General features: G+C 42.7%; 1 protein-coding gene across 2 annotated transcripts in view; it reads left to right on the top strand.

Annotated features, from left to right (window-relative positions):
• The window catches only part of ccnb3 (cyclin B3), a 43,170-nt gene extending 33,859 nt beyond the window's left edge, over positions 1-9,311 (top strand). For both annotated transcript variants that reach the window (XM_070882552.1, XM_070882551.1), the window contains exons 8-12: positions 4,087-4,224; positions 5,113-5,268; positions 6,641-6,790; positions 7,596-7,726; positions 8,634-9,311. In XM_070882552.1, the coding sequence (XP_070738653.1) occupies positions 4,087-4,224; positions 5,113-5,268; positions 6,641-6,790; positions 7,596-7,726; positions 8,634-8,709 (651 nt within the window). In that variant the 3' untranslated portion in view covers positions 8,710-9,311. The remainder of the gene's footprint in view (positions 1-4,086; positions 4,225-5,112; positions 5,269-6,640; positions 6,791-7,595; positions 7,727-8,633) is intronic.
• The last annotated feature ends 11,112 nt before the right edge of the window (positions 9,312-20,423 follow it).

Genomic DNA, 20,423 nt, shown 5'->3' with positions numbered 1-20,423 from the left:
ATTGGCCTCAACAACTTCCTGCGGTAGAGAATTCCACAGGTTCACCACTCTCTGGGTGAAGAAGTTTCTCCTCATCTCGGTCCTAAATGGCTTACTCCTTATCCTTAGACTGCGACCCCTGGTTCTGGACTTCCCCAACATTGGGAACATTCTTCCTGCATCTAACCTGTCTAAACCCATCAGAATTTTAAACGTTTCTGAGATCCCCTCTCATTCTTCTGAACTCCAGTGAATACAAGCCCAGTTGATCCAGTCTTTCTTGATATGTCAGTCCTGCCATCCCGGGAATCAGTCTGGTTAACCTTTGCTGCACTCCCTCAATAGCAAGAATGCCTGTCCTCCAGTTAGACCAAAACTGTACACAATACTCCAGGTGTGGTCTCACCAAGGCCCTGTACAACTGCAGCAACACCTCCCTGCCCCTGTACTCAAATCCCCTCGCTATAAAGGCCAACATGCCATTTGCTTTCTTAACCGCCTGCTGTACCTGCATGCCAACCTTCAATGACTGATGTACCATGACACCCAGGTCTCGTTGCACCTCCCCTTTTCCAAATCTGTCACCATTCAGATAATAGTCTGTCTCTCTGTTTTTACCACCAAAGTGGACAACCTCACATTTATCCACATTATACTTCATCTGCCATGCATTTGCCCACTCACCTAACCTATCCAAGTCACTCTGCAGCCTCATAGCATCCTCCTCACAGCTCACACTGCCACCCAACTTAGTGACATCTGCAAATTTGGAGATACTACATTTAATCCCCTCGTCTAAATCATTAATGTACAGTGTAAACAGCTGGGGCCCCAGCACAGAACCTTGCGGTACCCCACTATTCACTGCCTGCCATTCTGAAAAGTACCCATTTACTCCTACTCTTTGCTTCCTGTCTGACAACCAGTTCTCAATCCACGTCAGCACACTACCCCCAATCCCATGTGCTTTAGCTTTGCACATTCATCTCTTGTGTGAGACCTTGTCGAAAGCCTTCTAAAAGTCCAAATACACCACATCATCTGGTTCTCCCTTGTCCACTCTACTGGAAACATCCTCAAAAAATTCCAGAAGATTTGTCAAGCATGATTTCCCTTTCACAGGTCCAAGTCAGCATGGATTTATCATGTCACCTCTTTCCAAATGCACTGCTATGACATCCTTAATAATTGATTCCATCATTTTGCCCACTACTGATGTAAGGCTAACCGGTCTATAATTCCCTGTTTTCTCTCTCTCCCTCCTTTTTTAAAAAGTGGGGTTACATTGGCTACCCTCCACTCCACAGGAACTGATCCAGAGTCTATGGAATGTTGGAAAATGACTCAATGCATCCACTATTTTCAAGGCCACCTCCTTAAGTACTCTGGGATGCAGTCCATCAGGCTCTGGGGATTTATCGGCCTTCAATCCCATCAATTTCCCCAACACAATTTCCCGACTAATAAGGATTTCCCTCAGTTCCTCCTTCTTACTAGACCCTCTGACCCCTTTTATATCCGGAAGGTTGTTTGTGTCCTCCTTAGTGAATACCGAACCAAAGTACTTGTTCAATTGGTCTGCCATTTCTTTGTTCCCCATTATGACTTCCCCTGATTCTGACTGCAGGGGATCTACGTTTGTCTTTACTAACCTTTTTCTCTTTACATATCTATAGAAGCTTTTTCAGTCCGTCTTAAAGTTCCCTGCAAGCTTCCTCTCGTACTCTATTTTTTCCTTGCCCTAATCAAACCCTTTGTCCTCCTCTGCTGAGTTCTAAATTTCTCCCAGTCCCTGGGTTCGCTGTTATTTCTGGCCAATTTATATGCCACTTCCTTGGCTTTAATACTATCCCTGATTTCCCTTGATAGCCACGGTTAAGCCACCTTCCCTTTTTTATTTTTACGCCAGACAGGGATGTACAATTGTTGTAGTTCATCCATGCAGTCTCTAAATGTCTGCCATTGCCCATCCACTGTCAACCCCTTAAGTATCATTCGCCAATCTATCCTAGCCAATTCACGCCTCATACCTTCAAAGTTACCCTTCTTTAAGTTCTGGACCATGGTCTCTGAATTAACTGTTTCATTCTCCATCCTAATGTAGAATTCCACCATATTATGGTCACTCTTCCCCAAGGGGCCTCGCACAACGAAATTGCTAATGAATCCTCTCTCATTACACAACACCCAGTCTAAGATAGCCTCCCCCCTAGTTAGTTCCTCGACATATTGGTCTAGAAAACTATCCCTTATGCACTCCAGGAAATCCTCCTCCACCGTATTGCTTCCAGTTTGGTTAGCCCAATCTATGTGCATATTAAAGTCACCCATGATAACTGTTGCACCTTTATTGCATACACTCCTAATTTCCTGTTTGATGCCCTCCCCAACATCGCTACTACTGTTTGGAGGTCTGTACACAACTCCCACTAATGTTTTTTGCCCTTTGGTGTTCTGCAGCTCTACTCATATAGATTCCACATCATCCAAGCTAATGTCCTTCCTAACTATTGCATTAATCTCCTCTTTAACCAGCAATGCTATCCCACCTCCTTTTCCTTTTATTCTATCCTTCCTGAATGTTGAATACCCTTGGATGTTGAGTTCCCAGCCCTGATCATCCTGGAGCCACGTCTCTGTAATCCCAATCACATGCTTATATGCTTACCTAGCAAAATACTATTGACCTCAGATTTAAAATTATTAATAGTGCTCTGCATCTACTGCTTTTTGTGGAAGAGAGTTCCATCCTTTGCATGAAGAGGTATTTGCTAACTTCTATCCTGAATGGCCTGGCCCTGATTTTATGATTATGTCCCCGTGTCTGAGACTCCCCCACCATTGGAAAAATGTTCTATCTACCCTATTAATTCCTTTCAAAATCCTATAGACCTCAATCAAATCACCCCTTAACTGTCTATATTCCAGGGACTACAAACCTGGTTTATGTAATTTCTCATTACCGAACCTTTGGAGCCCCGATCATCATCATAGGCTGTCCCTCGAAATCGAGGAAGACTTGCTTCCACTCTAAAAGTGAGTTCTCGAGTGACTCCAGTCCAATCCGGGAATTACAATCTCTGTCCCAAGTGGGACAGACTGTTGTTGAAGGAAAGGGTGGGTGGGGAGTCTGGTTTGCCGCACGCTCCTTCCGCTGCCTGCACTTGGTTTCTGCATGCTCTCGGCGACGAGACTAGAGGTGCTCAGCGCCCTCCCGGATGCTCTTCCTCCACTTTGGGTGGTTATGGGCCAGGGATTCCCAGGTGCCGATGGGAATGTTGTACTTAATCAAGGCGGTTTCGAGCGTGTCCTTGAAACGTTTCCTCTGCCCACCTAGATTGCCGTGTAGGAGTTCCGAGTAGAGCGCTTGCTTTGGGAGTCTCTTGTCGGGCATAGGATAATATTCTGGTGAATTTGCATTGGATTCCTCCCAAGGCCAATATTTCCTTTCGAAGGTGCTGTGCCCAGAACTGTACACTACTTTAGATGTGGTCTAACTAGGGCTTTGTATAGCTACAACAAAATGTTCTTCCCTTTTTATATTTTAATCACTGTTGCTTCTGGAGTCTTCCAAGGATCTATGCTTTGCCTTCTCCTATTTCTCATCTACATGCTGTTCCTCAACAACATCATCCAAAAACACAACGTTCGGTTCTGCATGTGCGCTAACAACACCCAGCTCTACCTCTGTCCCACCTCTCTCGACTCCTCCGCTGTCTGTTTTCTGTCATTGTTTGTCTGACATCCAATATTGGATAAGCAGAAATTTCCTCTGATTAAATATTGGGAAGGCCGATAACACTTCTGTGAAGCGCCTTGGGACATTTTATTAGGTTAAAGGTGCTATATAAATGCAAGTTGTTGTAGTCCTGTCGTTATAAAGGCTATCATTCGATGAGCCTTTTTGATTATATTTTGTATCCGACTGCTACATTTTAGTGATCTGTGTACATGGGCCCCTAAATCTCTTTGGATCTCCACTGTTCCTAGCTTTTCACATGATGTTGGGTGTAACCCTGTTATGCATAATTTCATGTAATATTTATGACCCTATAATAATGCATTTGCTGTAATTCATTGGCTTAAAATACCTTTTTATTTTCAAAGGAAAATTTTGAGCTGAACCATGAGACTCTGTACCTGGCAGTGAAGCTGGTGGATCATTTCCTGGCAACGACTGTGTGCATGAGGGAAACACTGCAACTGCTGGGCTCTACTGCCATCCTTATTGCTGCAAAATTTGACGTAAGCACTTTTACCAGTCTTTATATGGATCTAATTCTTTGTCAGCCTCCCCTCTGCCACCCTCGATAAACTTGAGTTCATCCAAAACTCTGCTGCCCATATCCTAACTTGCACCAAGTCCCATTCACCTATCGCCTTGCTATGGCCTTGTTCATCCCTATCTTTGGACCTTCCAGCCCAACAACTCTCTGAAAACTCTTCCAATGCTGGCTCTTGTGCATTCTTCACCCCACCTTTGATGGTCGTGCCTTTAGCCGTCTAGGCCCTCAGCTTGCAATTCCCTCCCTTCAACCCTTCGTCTCCTTTCTCCTCCTCTAAAACTTGCCTCTTTGACCAAGCGTGTGGCCACTGAAGTAATGCCTTTCTTTGGCTCGGTGTCCGTTTTTGTCTGATTGCACTATGAATCGCCTTGTAACATTAAAGGTGCTATATAAATACAAGTTGTTTGTGTTTTAAGGGAACAGTCTTGGGAATGGGGAAGGGGTTTATAACTAGGATTGGTGTGTGCTGTCAGAGAGGTGTGGTATGTGGCACAATGAGTGAAACATTTTTTTGTAGTTTGTAACATCTGGTATGGCATCGGCATGAAAATTAAGCCAGCGGAAAAGTTAATTTTATGATAAGAAAAGGATTGCTGCTGTTAAAGTTTGTTAAAATAGCAACAAAGTGGCAGGCATTAAGGATTCCAATTCTCTTTCTCTTCCCGCCCCCCGCCCCCCATGCCAAACAGGTAATTTCTTGATCTTGGCTGCAATATTGAGGGGAGGTACTGGTTGGACATCAGGCCAATACTATACCAATTAGTGAGCAACTGCACATGCTGTAGGAAAAGATAAACTACTTGGTGCCTTCAGTGTGGACTGGATTGATGCATATTTATCATTTTAGGAGCGGTGCCCTCCTTGTGTGGATGATTTCTTGTACATCTGTGATGATGCATACCAAAGGGAGGAACTGCTTGCAATGGAGGTGAAGATTCTCCGAGCTCTGATGTTCGACATCAATATTCCGGTGGCCTATCGGTTCTTGAGAAGATATGCAAAGGTTGGTCAATTTATATAATTGGAACTAGAATGTTCTGTGCCACTTGCCCAAGTGTACCCGCGGATGAACATGCTGATTTTGACCCCAAGCACACAGTATATTTGTTTTTATTTTGTTTTCCCCCCCCCCCACCCCTTCTGAAGGCACTGACTGTTTGTTCTATAGGCACCTTACCCGAATGGTTGGTCTTTTTTCTATTTGCTCTGTAGGTAATCATTCTGAAATGATCAGATTAGCAGGTGTGGGGAGTAGAAAGCATGCTGGTCTGGTACTGCTGTGGCTGAGAGTTGATGCAGATTGTTGGGGTAGTGTAGAGAGCTTTTGTCTGTATCTAACTCATGCTATACCTAGCCTAAGGAGAGTTTTACTGGTTGATATTGGACACTAGGTGTATAGGCTGCTATTCTTCACAGAATATTGCAGGCTGTACAAGGCATCATTAGCTTCATCATTGATCAGTACAAAGTTGTCTTCTTGTGTCCCCTCAAAAGAAAGTAGATATTGAGAGTGAGGCTGTATCAAAGTTTTTTTTTTTGCATGCTACTGTTTTTGAGAACAAGTAAGAATTTGAAAATAACAATATTCTGATCGCTATTTATTTGGGGGAGCTAATATTTGAGAGCCTTGTGGAGAGGGTAAATAAATACTTAAAGAAAAACATCCTCAACTGTCCAACGAATCTCTGTTTTCGCATTTGAGAACCATCCCTGATGTGTTGACTTACAGAAATGACACAGGCAAGGCCACTAATCTTGCCTCTAGCTGACACATCTAAGATTATAAAGGGCTTCTTGGAGGATGCTGCTTGATATGTTGTGTATTCATTATTGGAACAAAATTGAGTTGAAGCACTCTGGGTACTGAAGGCTCGACAAGTTGAATGCAGAGAGTATATTTCCACTCATGGGGAAATTAAAACTAGGGGGCATATCTCGGAGTAAGAGGACACCCATTTAAAACTGAGATGAGGAGAAATTTCTTCTGAGGGTTGTAAATCTGTGGAATTCTCTGCCCCAGAGAGCTGTGGAGGCTGGGTCATTGAATATATTTAAGGTGGAGATAGACAGATTTTTGAGCGATAAGGGAGTCGAGGGTTATGGGGAGCGGGCGGGGAAGTGGAACTGAGTCCATGATCAGATCAGCCATGATCTTATTAAATGGCGGAGCAGGCTCAAGGGGTCAAATGGCCTACTCCTGCTCCTATTTCTTGTGTTCTGGGTATCAGTTAGCTCATTGGCATACCAGCTTTTGTTTAAATGGCACAGTTATTCATCACTTTTTCTGTAGTGTTTGGAAATGTCAGTTTAGATTTCCCAGCACTCTGCTGGACTAACTGCCTGTTTTCTCACAATCTGAATATTAATGTTTGCAGTGTGCTAGAGCCAACCTCGAGACTCTGACACTTGCCCGATATATCTGTGAGTTGACCCTGCAGGAATATGAGTTTATTCGGGAGAGCGCTTCCAAACTGGCTGGATCCTGCCTGCTACTGGCCCTTAAGATGAAAAAGCTTGGAGGCTGGGTGAGTGCTAATTACCAATTTCCATATTCCAGGCTGTGTCTCCTGTTCCTATGAGCCTCCCCACCCCCCCCCCCCCCCCCCCTCCCCCCATCATGTTCTGGTATATTCCCTGCTTCCAAACCTGATTCTCTGTGCCAACCATCAGGACATGCATGATGGGAGCCCAGTAGATTCTACTTCCCAGTTAGCATCTGTTCTATACTCCAAAAACAGTGCTGTGTTTGGCCTCACCGTGGTGGGGGCCGGAGAGAGGAGAGTTCAATCAGTGCTTCCAGCCAAGTGGCACTATGCTTTGGTACTCCAGCAGAAATTTCTTCTCTGAGGGTTGTAAATCTGTGGAATTCGCTGCCTCAGAGCTGTGGAAACTGGGACATTGAATAAATTTGACGGAAATAGACAGTTTCTTAAACGATAAGGGGTTACATAAGAATTAAGAACAGGAGTAGGCCATCTAGCCCCTCGAGCCTGCTCCGCCATTCAACAAGATCATGGCTGATCTGGCCGTGGACTCAGCTCATGGGAATGGGAATGGGTTATGGGGAGCGGGCAGGGAAGTGGACATGAGTCCATGATCGGATCAGCCATGATCTTATTGAATGGCGGAGCAGGCTCGAGGGGCCGTATGGCCTACTCCTCCTATTTCTTAGGTGCTGTGTCACCACCTGCCTGCCCTCCTTACATTTTAAGTGATCAGGATTTGCTGTTAGAGGATAGGATAAGCTCATGAAGGCATTTGTTGTTTCACCAGACCCAAGGCAGTTTTAAATAGCAATAAAATCAGGAAATACGCACTCTTGTGTTTCAGACTCCAACTCTGCAACATTACACTGGATACCAGGTCACTGATCTGCATTCACTGATGAGGAGACTGAATCTTTTACTTTACAGTAAGCCAGATGAAAAGTTGAAGGCTGTGCGATACAAGTATGCTCACAAGTAAGAATGTAACTGTGTGACTGGCAACATCTCATTACACTATGTTTAATGCAAACAGTGAATGTGTACATCTCACCAGGTCATGGTCTGAAAACATGCCATGATAATGCTTAGAAAAAAACACTCTGGAATTCTGATTTCTATTTTCATAGGAACAGGGGTAAGCCATTCAGCCCCTTGAGCCTATTTGTGTGGATTCCCCCACCAGAGGAAATAGTTTATTTGAATTATTTTTATCATTTTAAACACCTCGATTAAATCACCCCTCGATCTTCTATACTCGAGGGAATACAAGTTAAGTTTGTGCAACCTGCTGTTTAACCTATTAATCGCCAGTATCATTCTGGTGACTCTACGCTGCACCACCTCCAAGGTCAGTTTCCTTCCTGAGGTGCAGTGCCGAGACTGAACACAGTACTCCAGATGGGGTCTGACCAAGGTGCTGTACAACTGAATTCATGATTTATAGCCCTCTTGTAATACAGGTTAACATGCCATAAGCCTTTTTGATTGCTTTTTATAATTGTCCACTAGCTTTTAGTGATTTGTGTACAGAAGCACCTAAATCTCTTTGTTCCTTCACTGTTCTTAGTTTCTCACCATTTAGAAAAATTCTGATTTGTCTTAGTCCCTCCTTCCCTTTGCCCGTCCCTCCTTCCCTTCATCCTTCTTTTCTCTCTCTCTTTAAAGATGGTGATTTTTGGATCATGATATTCTATCTGATTATCGTGTTGTCTAGCTGTGAGTTTAGAAGGGTGTTGGGGGAGAGGGTGGTGAGTCTGAATTGTAACACACATTCTGATTGCAGGCACTTTTGACTCTGTTGTTCTTCCCAATTTTTTTCTTTTTATACTTCTATTTGTCCTTGAGGGTTTTCATTGCATTTTTAAAAACATTTTATTCTCAGGATATTCTTTGAAGTAGCAAAAATCCCACCCATGGATGTTCTGAAACTAGAAGAACAGCTGAAGTTGGACACTTAATCTTAAGAGGTCCTGGCAGTCGGAGGAAGTGGTGTTTTATTATCCGATCTTGTGTATATAGTGTGTAAATACATGCAGCAGTTGCTTAATATTTCTTTACTGTACTATCTCTGCTAAGCAGAACAATTTTGTAATTATTCATAATGGTCACTTGTAATGCAGCAAACATTGAAACACAGTACCTGAATACCAAAATATAATACAAATAAAAGATTGAAATAGGCCATTGTAGACTTGGAAAAACCCACCATTTAAAAAAAAAAAAATTAGTCGTAAACCTTGAATTCAATGCAAAAAGCCATTTCAACATGGGGCCATTATTATTGCAATAAATTGTCATTTTCAAGTAATTTTTCAATGTTGCTGTTAATCGTACCATTTGTGATAATGTTTCACTTGTTATATAATGTGTATTTGAAAGTATTTAAGGTGTGCTTTGGAAACTATGTAATTTTTGTATGTGTTCTGTATATGTGTTAAACAAATTGCTTGTCATAGCCCAAAAAAATTGAATATAATGTGTTTATGTATGTAAATATATATATGTTTGGATATCTCTGATCCATACTTTCAGCATCTCTTGTTTAATGCCTGTAAGTAGGTCCAAGTTCTTTATTTTATAATAGATTAAATGTATTATCTTTCAACATGTGTGGTTGGGAGTATTTTTTTTAAACTGGGCTACTTATTCACAAAATGTGAATATGCAATAATCCCAAGATTTCTAAGCGGAATACTAAAGTAGATACTTTGCCCACTGGATTTGATCTTTGTCCATATTGAAGTTTTGTTCATGTTTTTGTGTGTGTTAAGGTGAGGGATATTGGTGCTAATTGAACACTTCTTTGGCACCAGGCATTATCCCAAGAATGTCTTTATATTTATAGGAAAATGCTAACTTGCACTGAATACAGTTTTGTGCCAAGAACTGTCATCCACTTGGTGCTGAGTTCAGACTGGCCCAAACTCGCTTCATATAATGTATGACTGGCAGTGACTGGTCTATAGGCCATAATCTTGATACCAAACAAAGTTTAAAGCGTTGAGAAAAGCAAGTCAATGGTTGAAGACCAGGGTCAATGTAGTTTAAATGCATTATGAATGACTATGATCAAGTTACATTGTTACCTCAGAAACTATGCAAGAATCCTAAGGCAAGAGTACCACCAAGTCCAAATGCAGAGGAGCCATCGAAGTGATGTTTATTTAAGATGTGGATTCGTGTTCCATTATTGATGTGACTTATTCTGGTTGGATAGATTTTGCTGTCACAAGGGTAAGTGAAACGTATGAAATCAAAGAAGTAATTGGCAGCATGTGATCAATCACCACCTGTGAGATTGATCGAAAGGTTCAGAACTTTGTTGCCTTGGTATTGTAATTGCTCCTGAAAAGGCCAAAATGATTGAAGAGCTAAGTGAGGAAGCAGGACATGGGATCACAGTCATATTATGAATTCAGAAAATAGCCAAGTGGTATTCCAAAGTTATGGAAAGTGTCTTGTTTGGTATTGACCATCTTTCTATTCTTGCTTCTCTTGGCCCCAAACTACTTTTTTCTTAATCCGGCATGATGGGCCGAATGGCCACCTCCTATGCTGTATGATTCTATAATCACAAACAAAACCCATTTTATTCTTTGGTGCCAGCCCATGTATTGTCACCGTCAACAGAGGCACAAAAATAATCCGGGCTTGTTGCTCGATTGAGCTTGTCAAACATCATCTCATTTATATAGCAACTTTAATATAGAAAAACATCCTCGTGTATTTGTAAAACAGTTTAGGAAGAAGGTCACCCAGCCAAAGAAGCAAAGCTTAGGAGAGTTGACTTAAAGGTTAGTTAAAGTGGGTTAAGGAGGGAAGGGTTCAGCAAGGGAATTCTAGATTGTTGAACCTAGGCAGCTGAAGGGGGAGGATTGAATTTGGGGTGGAGGTGATGGAGAGAATAATTAACCACTTTATATTTTTTTTTAATTCAACTGGTCATCTCATTGCTGTGTGTGGGATGCTGGCTGTTGTGTTCGCTTGCATAACACTCGCACATAGAAACGGGGGATTTAATGGGGGATTTTAACTTTCGTATAGATTTTAGATAAGCAGACTAGCGCATGTCAAAGGTAGTGAATGCCTTGTGTCCGGGATAGTTTTCTGCAGCAGTGCCCTACAACCAACAAGGGGGCATGCCATATTAGATTTAGTAATAAACCAGATGTAGTTAACAGCCTAATGTTGCATGAACATTTATCATTATCATAGGCAGTCCCTCGAAATCGAGGAAGACTTGCTTCCACTCTAAAAGTGAGTTCTCAGGTGGCTGTACAGTGAACATTTATATAATACTGATCATAACATGATCAAGTTCAAGGTAATGTTTGAAAGAGAGAAATGCGAAACCGCTACTAAGATTCTAGACTTGGGTAAGGCCGACTTCAATGAGATGGAGACTGTCCACAGTAAACTGGCCAAACTGTTAATGGGTAAAGCGGCAGATCAGCGGGAGGTGTACAAAAAATCAATTTAATGTGATACAGAACCAGTTTATAACCCCCAAGGGACAAGAACTCTACTTTTCCCCCAGAATAGCTATGGATGACTAAAGAGGTAAGGGACAGTATAACACAAAGAAAAAACATACAAAACTGCAAAAAATAGCGCAGAGCCTGGCGATTGGCAAAGATACAAAGAACAGCAAAGGGTCACAAAACAGATAGGAAGAGCTTCAAAAAGTGAGTATGAAAAGAAACTTGCAAAGAGTATCAGAATCAATTTTATTAGGCAAAAGGATGGTCAGGAGCAATGTGGGCCCCTTGAAAACTGATAAGTGATGTTGTCGATTAAAATAAGTGAATGGTGGACATGTTGAATAATTATGTCAGTATTTACAGTAGAGGAAGAGGATAGCATGTTCGAAATCACAAGGAATCGAATATTGAATCGGGGACATAAGCAAGATAACAGTAATGAACAAACTAATGGCACTAAAGAATGATACATTCTCAGGGCCAGATGGTTTCCATCCCAGGGTTTAAAGAAAGTAGGTGAGCACATTGCAGATGTCCTAACAATAATCTTCCAAAGTTCTCTCGATTCAGGAACTGTTCCTTTTTTAGTTTGGAAAATTGCACATGTCATTCTGCTATTTAAGAATGCTGAGTGAGAGAAAGGGAATTATAGACCAATTAGCCCAACATCTGTTGTTGGGGAAATTACCTATATTTAAGGATAGGGGACTTTGGACATTTTCAGCTGATGAGAGCCAGCATGGATTTGTAAATGGTAGGTCATGCCTGCCGAACCTGATTGAATTTTTTGAAGTGTTGACTAAAGTAGTGGACGGGGAATATCTGTGGATGTTATTTATATGGACTTCCAGAAGTCATTAACAGTCTCATGAGGAACTAAAGTTGAAGTCCATGGAATTGAGGGAAAATTATTGATCTGGTTAGGAAATTGGCTGAGCGGCAGAAGAGAGAGTAGGGATAATTGGCAGGATGAAACCAGTGGTCTCCGGCAAGGATATATGTTGGGGCCTCAATTATTCACTCTATTTATTAACGACATAGATGATGGGAAAGAAGGCCTCATATCCAAATTTGCTGATGAGACAAAGATGGGCGTCATTGTAAGCAGTGTATATGGAAGCATAAAGTTACAAAGGATAGTAAAAGATTAAGCGAATGGGCAAAACTGTGGCAAATGGATTTCAATGTAGACAAATGTGAGGCCATCCACTTAGAACCTAAAAAGGATGGAACAGGGTACTTAATGGTGAAAAGCTAAAAATAGTGGAGGTCCAAAGAGACTTGGGTGGTGGGGAGGGGGGGGGGGGTGTTCAGGTACATAGATCATTTAAATATCATGAACAGGTACAGAAAATAGTTAAAAAGGCTAATGGAATGCTGGCCTTTATATCTAGAGGTCTAGAATACAAGGGGGTAGAAGTTATGCTGCAGCTGTACAAAGCCCTGGTTAGACCACACCTGGAGCACTGTGAGCAGTATGGGCACCACTCCTTAGGAAGGGTATATTGGCCTTGGAGGGAGTGCAGTGTAGGTTTACCAGAATAATACCTAGATTCCAAGGGTTAAATTCTGAGGAGAGATTACACAAACTAGGGTTGTATTCCCTGGAATTTAGATGGTTAAGAGGTGATTTGGTTGAAATTTTCAAGATATTAAAGGGAACAGAGAGGGTAGATAGAGAAACTATTTCCGCTTGATGGTGAGTCTCGCACTAGGGAGATTTGTCTAAAAATTAGAGCCAGACCTTTCAGAAATGAAATTAGGAAACACTTCTAAACAAAGAAAGACTTGCATTTATATAGCATATGTCCCGATTACCGGACGTCCCAAAGCACTTTGCAGCCAATGAAGTACTTTTTGAAGTTGTAATGTACAAAGGGTGATAGAAGTTTGGAATTCTCTTCCGCAAACGGCAATTGATGCTAGAACAATTAATTTTAAATCTGGGACTGAGATTTTTGTTAACTAGAGATAATGAGGGATATGGGCCAAAGGCGGGTATATGGAGTTAGGTCGCAAATTAGCTATGATCTCATTGAATGGTGGAACAGGCTCGAGGAATGTTCCTACTGTGCTCCAAAGTAAACAATCGTATGAAATGCTTTGAGATGTTTCGCTGATTTGAGATACTATATAAATACAAGTATTTCTAGATGTTCTTGCCACCGTGGACTCAAATCTAAAGCAGTTAGTTTCTATATTCTCATGGAATCTTTAGAAAAGCAAATGACCTTTATCAATACTTGAAAACTGTATAAATGTACACGCCCAAAAATCAGACACCTGCAAAAAGAATGGACACTTAGAGAGACCAAATGATCTTGCATGAGGCGCTCTGAAACCATGTACACTCGCAAGTTATGAACTACGGACAACCTCCAATGCACCAAGCCGTTTTCCAACTTAAAACACAGGACGCAGCCTGTTGTCAAACTGCTGTATCTAGAACTTTCAATGAGTCGGGATCATTGGCTCTTCCCCCTTGCAGCTTGCTTCCTTTCTGCCCCCAAATTCTCATGAGGTCAGCGCAAGGCGGCAGCAGCAGGTTTAGTGAAACATTTTTTGGGGCGCTCTTTACCCAGCATCCATAGTGGCTGAGAAACCACTCTATCTCCCGAATGAAGGGAAGTGCATGCAAACAGCGAGTGGGGCCATCCTTCCATGCTCCAGTGCCACATTCATTTTTTAAAAATTAGTTCATGGAATGTTGACATCGCTGGCAAAGCCAGCTTTTATTGCCCAGCCCTAATTGCCCTTAAGATGATTGTGAGCCACCTTCTTGAACTGCTGCAGTCCATGAGGTAAAGGTACAACCACAGTGCTAATACGAAGGGAGTTCCAGGATTTTGATGCAGTGCCAATGAAGGAACGGCAATACACTTCCAAGTCAGGATGGTGTGTAACTTGGAGAGAAACTTACAGATGATGGTGTTCCCATGCTCCTGCTGCCCTTGTTCTTCTAGGTGGTAGAGGTCGTGAGTTTTGGAGGTTCTGCTGAAGAAGTGTTGGCAAGTTGCTGCAGTGTATCTTGTAGATGGTACACATTGCAGCCACGGTGCACCAGTGCTGGAGGAAGTGAATGTTTAAGATGATGGATGGGTTGCCAGTCAAGCGAGCTGCTTTGTCCTGGATGGTGTGTGTTGTTGGAGCTGCACTCATCCAGACAAGTGGAGAGTATTCCATCACACTCCTGACTTGTGCCTTGTAGATGGTGGAAAGAACATAAGAATTAGGAACAGGAGTAGGCCATCTAGCCCCTCGAGCCTGCTCCGCCATTCAACAAGATCATGGCTGATCTGGCCGTGGACTCGGCTCCACTTACCCGCCCGCTCCCCATAACCCTTAATTCCCTTATTGGTTAAAAATCTATCTATCTGTGATTTGAATACATTCAATGAGCTAGCCTCAACTGCTTCCTTGCTTTGGGGAGTCAGGAGGTGAGACACTCAGTGCAGAATACCCAGTCCTGAATAACCAGAATACCCTGACAGAACCCAAACTAAGCATCGGTGAGCAGGTTATTGGTGAGTAAGTGCTGCTTGATAGCACTGTCGACGACACCTTCCATCACTTTGCTGATGATTGAGAGTAGTCTGATAGGGCGGTAATTGACCAGATTGGATTTGTCCTTCTTATGGACAGGACATACCTGGGCAGTTTTCCACATTGTTGGGTAGATGCCAGTGTTGTAGCTGTACTGGAACAGCTTGGCTAGAGGTGTGGCATGTTCTGGAGCACGTCTTCAGCATCACAGCCAGGATGTTGTCAGGGCCCATAGCCTTTGGTGTATCCAGTGCGCTCAGCTGATTCTTGATATATGGAGTGAATCGAATTGACTGAAGACTGGCTTCTGTGAGAGCGGGGACCTCAGGAGGAGGCCAATATGGGATCATCCACTCGGCACTTCTGCCTGGTTTCAAACACTCTCTTGCAAACAGCCTTGTCTTTTGTACTCGCACGCAGGGCGCTGCCATAAATCATAGAAGTTTACAGCACAGAAGGAGGCCATTTTGGCCCATCGTGTCCATGCCGGTCAACAAGAGGCATTGAGGATGGGGATATTCATGCAGCCTCCTCCTCTCATTAGTTATTTAATTGTCTGCCACCATTCATGACTAGATATGGCAGGACTGCAGAGCTTTGATCTGGTCTGTTAGAACATAAGAATTAGGAACAGGAGTAGGCCATCTAGCCTCTCGAGCCTGCTCCGCCATTCAACAAGATCATGGCTGTTGATTGTGGGATTGCTTAACTCTGACTATAGCATGATACTTCTGCTGTTTAGCATACATCTAGTCCTGTGTTGCAGCTTCCCCAAGTTGGCACCTCATTTTTAAGTATGCCCAGTGCTGCTCCTTGCATGCTTTTCTGCACTGCTCATTGAACTGGGGTAGGTCCCCGGCTGTAATTTACTGTAAGGTGTCGGTAATTTACAGGCTTCACTAATATTCAACTATTGCTTTAACAACCTAAGAAAAATTAATCAGATTTTTAAAATGAAAAGTACTCATTTGAGATATAAGACTATGTTAACGACCAATCGCTCCTCCCAAAAAGTTTGAGTCGTTATTTAATAAAAATACGAAGTGATGCTCATGGTGAATCCAGTTTTGAAACAGAGATCTGCCAAGCCCAAAGGAACTCGCCCTCCTGTTTCCAGCACAGCCACATATGAATGAGGTGAGCAATATTAATGAAAGCATTAAAAGCGTTTATTTAAAATAGTTCAGATTTCTATTTTGCTGGGAAAACCTTAAAACAAATCCTTTCTGCCATGGCCAGATCCCAAGCTGGCCTTGAGGTCTGGTGTCAGGACCCGAGGCCCTGTCAACATGAAAGGGGAGAAAATGTTCTTAAAATGGTTTCCCCAGCAGTGCGGAAACTGGTATTATAAATGCTTTGACTTTTGATATTTTATGATTAGATTACAACAATTTACATGCTCTTAACGTTAAAAAAAATCTCAGACTGCTCAACAAGGCAGGAATTTGTGGACACAGTAGACTTGCTAACCTAGAAAACAACAACTTTAAAATAGATGACCCCTGAAGAATAGTCTTATAAACCTATGATATGTGAAAACGAGTAGTTCTAGGGGCTTTCTGACAAAAAGTCATCAATCTAGAACGTTAATTCTGTTTCTATATCCACAGATGCTGCCTAACCTGCTGAGTATTTCCAGCATTTCTGTTTAGATTTTAACTTTCCAGCATCTGCACTATTTTTCTTTGTTTAAGTTACATGGGCTCTGTAACTGAACCAGTCGGTATACGCAACATTCCTTCATTCGTATTGGAGGGGAAAAAACATGCATGAAAGCCTGAAGGGTAAAGTCAAATGTTGAACGCACATAATTTGTGATGCATTCTGGTTAATTTTAAGCATTTTATATTTAATATAATACTTTTAATCTATAAAATGAAAAAAAACATTGGATTTTCAATAGGTTGAGTGGACCATCACTTCCCCAAAAGTTACCTCAATAATTACGCTCCCATACCTCCCACAGCAGTTCACACATCACCCCTGTGTTTGCTAACCTACATTATCTCCAGGTTAAGCAATACCTTGATTTTACAATTCCCATTCTTGTTTTCAAATCCCTCCATGACCTCAGCCCCTCCCTATCTCTATAATCTCCTCCAGCTCCACAATCACCCGAGATATCTGCGCTCCTCTAATTCTGGTCTCTTGCACATTGCCGATTATAATCGCTCCACTATTGGCAGCCGTGCCTTCAGCTGCCAAAGCCCAAAGCTCTGGAATTCCCTCCATAAACTTCTCTCTACCTCTCTCCTCCTTTACGACACACATTAAAATCTACCTCCTTGACCAAGCTTTTGGTCATCTGACCTAATATCTCCTTACGTGCCTCAGTGTCTAATTTTGTTAACGCTTCTGTGAAGCGCCTTGGGAAGTTTTACTGTGTTAAAGGTGCTATACAACTGTTGTTGTTGTAGAGGCACAAATAACTATCTAGAATTAATATAAGATAGTCACCAAGAAATCCATTAAAGAATTCAGAAGAAAATTCTTTACCCAAAGAGTGGTGGGAATGTGGAACTCGCTACAAGGGAATGGTTGAATTGTATAGATGCATTTAAGGGAAGGCTAGACAAGCATGTAAGGGAGAAGGGAATAGAGGGTTATGCTGATAGATTTAGATGAGGAAAGACGGGAGGAGGCTCGAGTGGAGCATAAAGGCCGGCATGGACTGGTTGGGCAGAATGGCCTGTTTCTGTGCCGTATATCCGATGTAATCCTATGTAGAATTAGATGAGCAGTTTGTGGAGGGATGCATGACCAGAGAAGATCACTCAGAAAAGATGAAGCTGGCCTATGAGGGATATGAAACTGATAATTTTTTAATCAATTTATTGGAGCAAAGTGTGAAACTTTGAGGGAGAGGATGCAGACCAGAGATCTTCGAAGATAGACTGCCCAACAACTTGAGTTGAGTTTTAAGGTGACCGATGAGACCAATGCGGGATCTACAGTCTCTATCGCAGGTGGGGCAGATTGTGGTTGGAGGGACGGGTGGGTGGGGTGCTTGATTTGTCGTGCGCGCCTTCCGCTGTTTGTACTTGGCTTCCGCGTGCTCCCGGCAGAGAGACTCAAAGTGTTCAGTGCTTTCTCGGATACTTCTCCGCTTGAGCGATCTTGGGCCAGGGATTCCCAAGAGTCAGTGAGGGTGTTACATTTTTTCAAAGAGGCGTGAGGGTGTCCTTGAAGCATTTTCTCTGCCCTCCTGAGGCTCGGAGTAGACCGCTTGTTTCGGGAGTCTGTCCGCATGCCCGATACTAATGTGGCCTGTCCATCAGAGCTGGTCGAGCGTGATCAATGCTTCGATGCTGGGGATGTTGGCCTGAGAGAGGACGCCTACATTGGTGCACCTATCCTGCTAATGAATTTGCAGGATTTTAAGGAAGCAGCGTTGGCGGTACTTTTCCAGTGTTTTGAGATGTCTACTGTACATAGTCCATGTCTCTGAAGCAAATAGGAGAGCAGGTATCACTACTGCTCTGTTGACCATGAGCTTCATGCCAGTTTTGAGATCCTGGTCTTCGAACACTCTTTTCCTCAGGTGGCCGAAGGCTGCACTGGCGCACTGAAGGCGGTGTTAGACTTTGTCATTGTTGTCTGTCCTTGCTGATAGTAGGCTCCCAAGGTATGGGAAGTGGTCCACAGTGTCCAAGGTCTCGTCATGGATCTTGATAATCAGGGAGCAGTACTGTGTGGCGGGGACAGGCTAGTAGAGAGCCCTTGTTTTACTGATGCTTAGTGTAAGGCCCAGACTCTCGCACGCTTCAGTGAAAGTGTCAATGATGGTTTGGAGTTCGGACTCCGAGTGTGCACAAACTCGAGCGTCATTTGCAAATTGTAATTCAATGACAGGATGCTGTTGGATACATTTGTACTTCTACTGTTTACCAGTGGGAGTCTTTGCTTAAATTTTCCTACAAAAGGTATTTCCTACAAGTTATTTGAAATCTGCAGTATTAAATTATCAGTTAAGCATCGGTGGCATTTCAATCATGAGATTGTGTGCTTTGCATGGAAATTTATAATAACATTGTGGCAAAAATGATCTAGAGCAACAATTTTACAATTTTAGTTAAATAAAAATAGTTAATAATGGGGTAGTGGCTGGAACTTGATTGATCCTGAGCCTAATCGGGGAGGCGAGATGAAGTGTTGTTACAGAGCACAGAATGACAGCTTAATAAATGTATAATTTATTTGGGCTGAATAATAAATAATACTTTAGTGAGTGGATGATCGATTGGGAGCTAATTTCTAGCATTACATCCAATTGCTGATGGTGGGAATTCATTGGAGGAGAGTAGACAAACCACATATTCCATAAATAACCAGAAAGCTCTGGAATTCCCTCCCGAAACATCTCCGCCTCTCTTTCCTCCTTTAAGACGTTCCTTAAAACCTATCTCTTTGATCAAGCTTTTGGTCATCTGCCTTAATATATCCTTATGTGGTTCGATGTTAAATTTTGTTTGATAAGGCTCTTGCCTAGCGCCTTGGGACATATTAGAGGCAAAGAGAAACTCTAGTCATAGATTTCTGTGTCGCTTGGTTTACAAACATTTTTTCAACAGAGTATTTATGGCACAGAAACAGGCCATTCTGCCCAACAGATCCATGCCAGTGTTTATGCTCCACACGAGCCTCCTCCCACCCTTCTTCTTCTAACCCCATCAGCATAACCTTCTATTCCTTTCTCCCTCATACATAAGAACATAAGAATTAGGAACAGGAGAAGGCCATCTAGCCCCTCGAGCCTGCTCCACCATTCAACAGATCATGGCTGATCTGGCCATGGACTCAGCTCCACTTACCCACCTGCTCCCCGTAACCCTTAATTCCCTTATTGGTTAAAAATCTATCTATCTGTGATTTCAATACATTAAATGAGCTAGCCTCAACTGCTTCCTTGGGCAGAGAATTCCACAGATTCACAACCCTCTGGGAAAAGAAATTCCTTCTCAACTCGGTTTTAAATTGGCTCCCCCGTATTTTGAGGCTGTGCCCCCTAGTTCTAGTCTCCCCGACCAGTGGAAACAACCTCTCTGCCTCTATCTTGTCTATCCCTTTCATTATTTTAAATGTTTCTATAAGATCACCCCTCATCCTTCTGAACTCCAACGAGTAAAGACCCAGTCTGCTCAATCTATCATCATAAAGTAACCCTCTCATCTCCGGAATCAGCCTAGTGAATCGTCTCTGTACCCCCTCCAAAGCTAGTATATCCTTCCTTGAGTAAGGTGACCAAAACTGCACACTGTACTCCAGGTGCGGCCTCACCAATACCCTATACAGTTGCAGCAGGACCTCCCTGCTTTTGTACTCCATCCCTCTCGCAATGAAGGCCAACATTCCATTCGCCTTCCTGATTACCTGCTGCACCTGCAAACTAACTTTTTGGGATTCATGCACAAGGACCCCAGGTCCCTCTGCACCGCAGCATGTTGTAATTTCTCCCCATTCAAATAATATTCCCTTTTACTGTTTTTTTTTCCAAGCTGAATGAGCTCACATTTTCCGACATTGTATTCCATCTGCCAAACCTTAGCCCATTCGCTTAACCTATCTAAATCTCTTTGCAGCCTCTCTGTGTCCTCTACACAACCCGCTTTCCCACTAATCTTTGTCATCTGCAAATTTTGTTACACTAC

Source organism: Pristiophorus japonicus, chromosome 6 (assembly GCF_044704955.1).
Source record: "Pristiophorus japonicus isolate sPriJap1 chromosome 6, sPriJap1.hap1, whole genome shotgun sequence".
In the NCBI taxonomy this organism is placed as follows: Eukaryota; Metazoa; Chordata; class Chondrichthyes; family Pristiophoridae; genus Pristiophorus; species Pristiophorus japonicus.
Note: the sequence above shows the minus strand (reverse complement) of the source record. Positions and strands in the feature narration are given on the sequence as shown.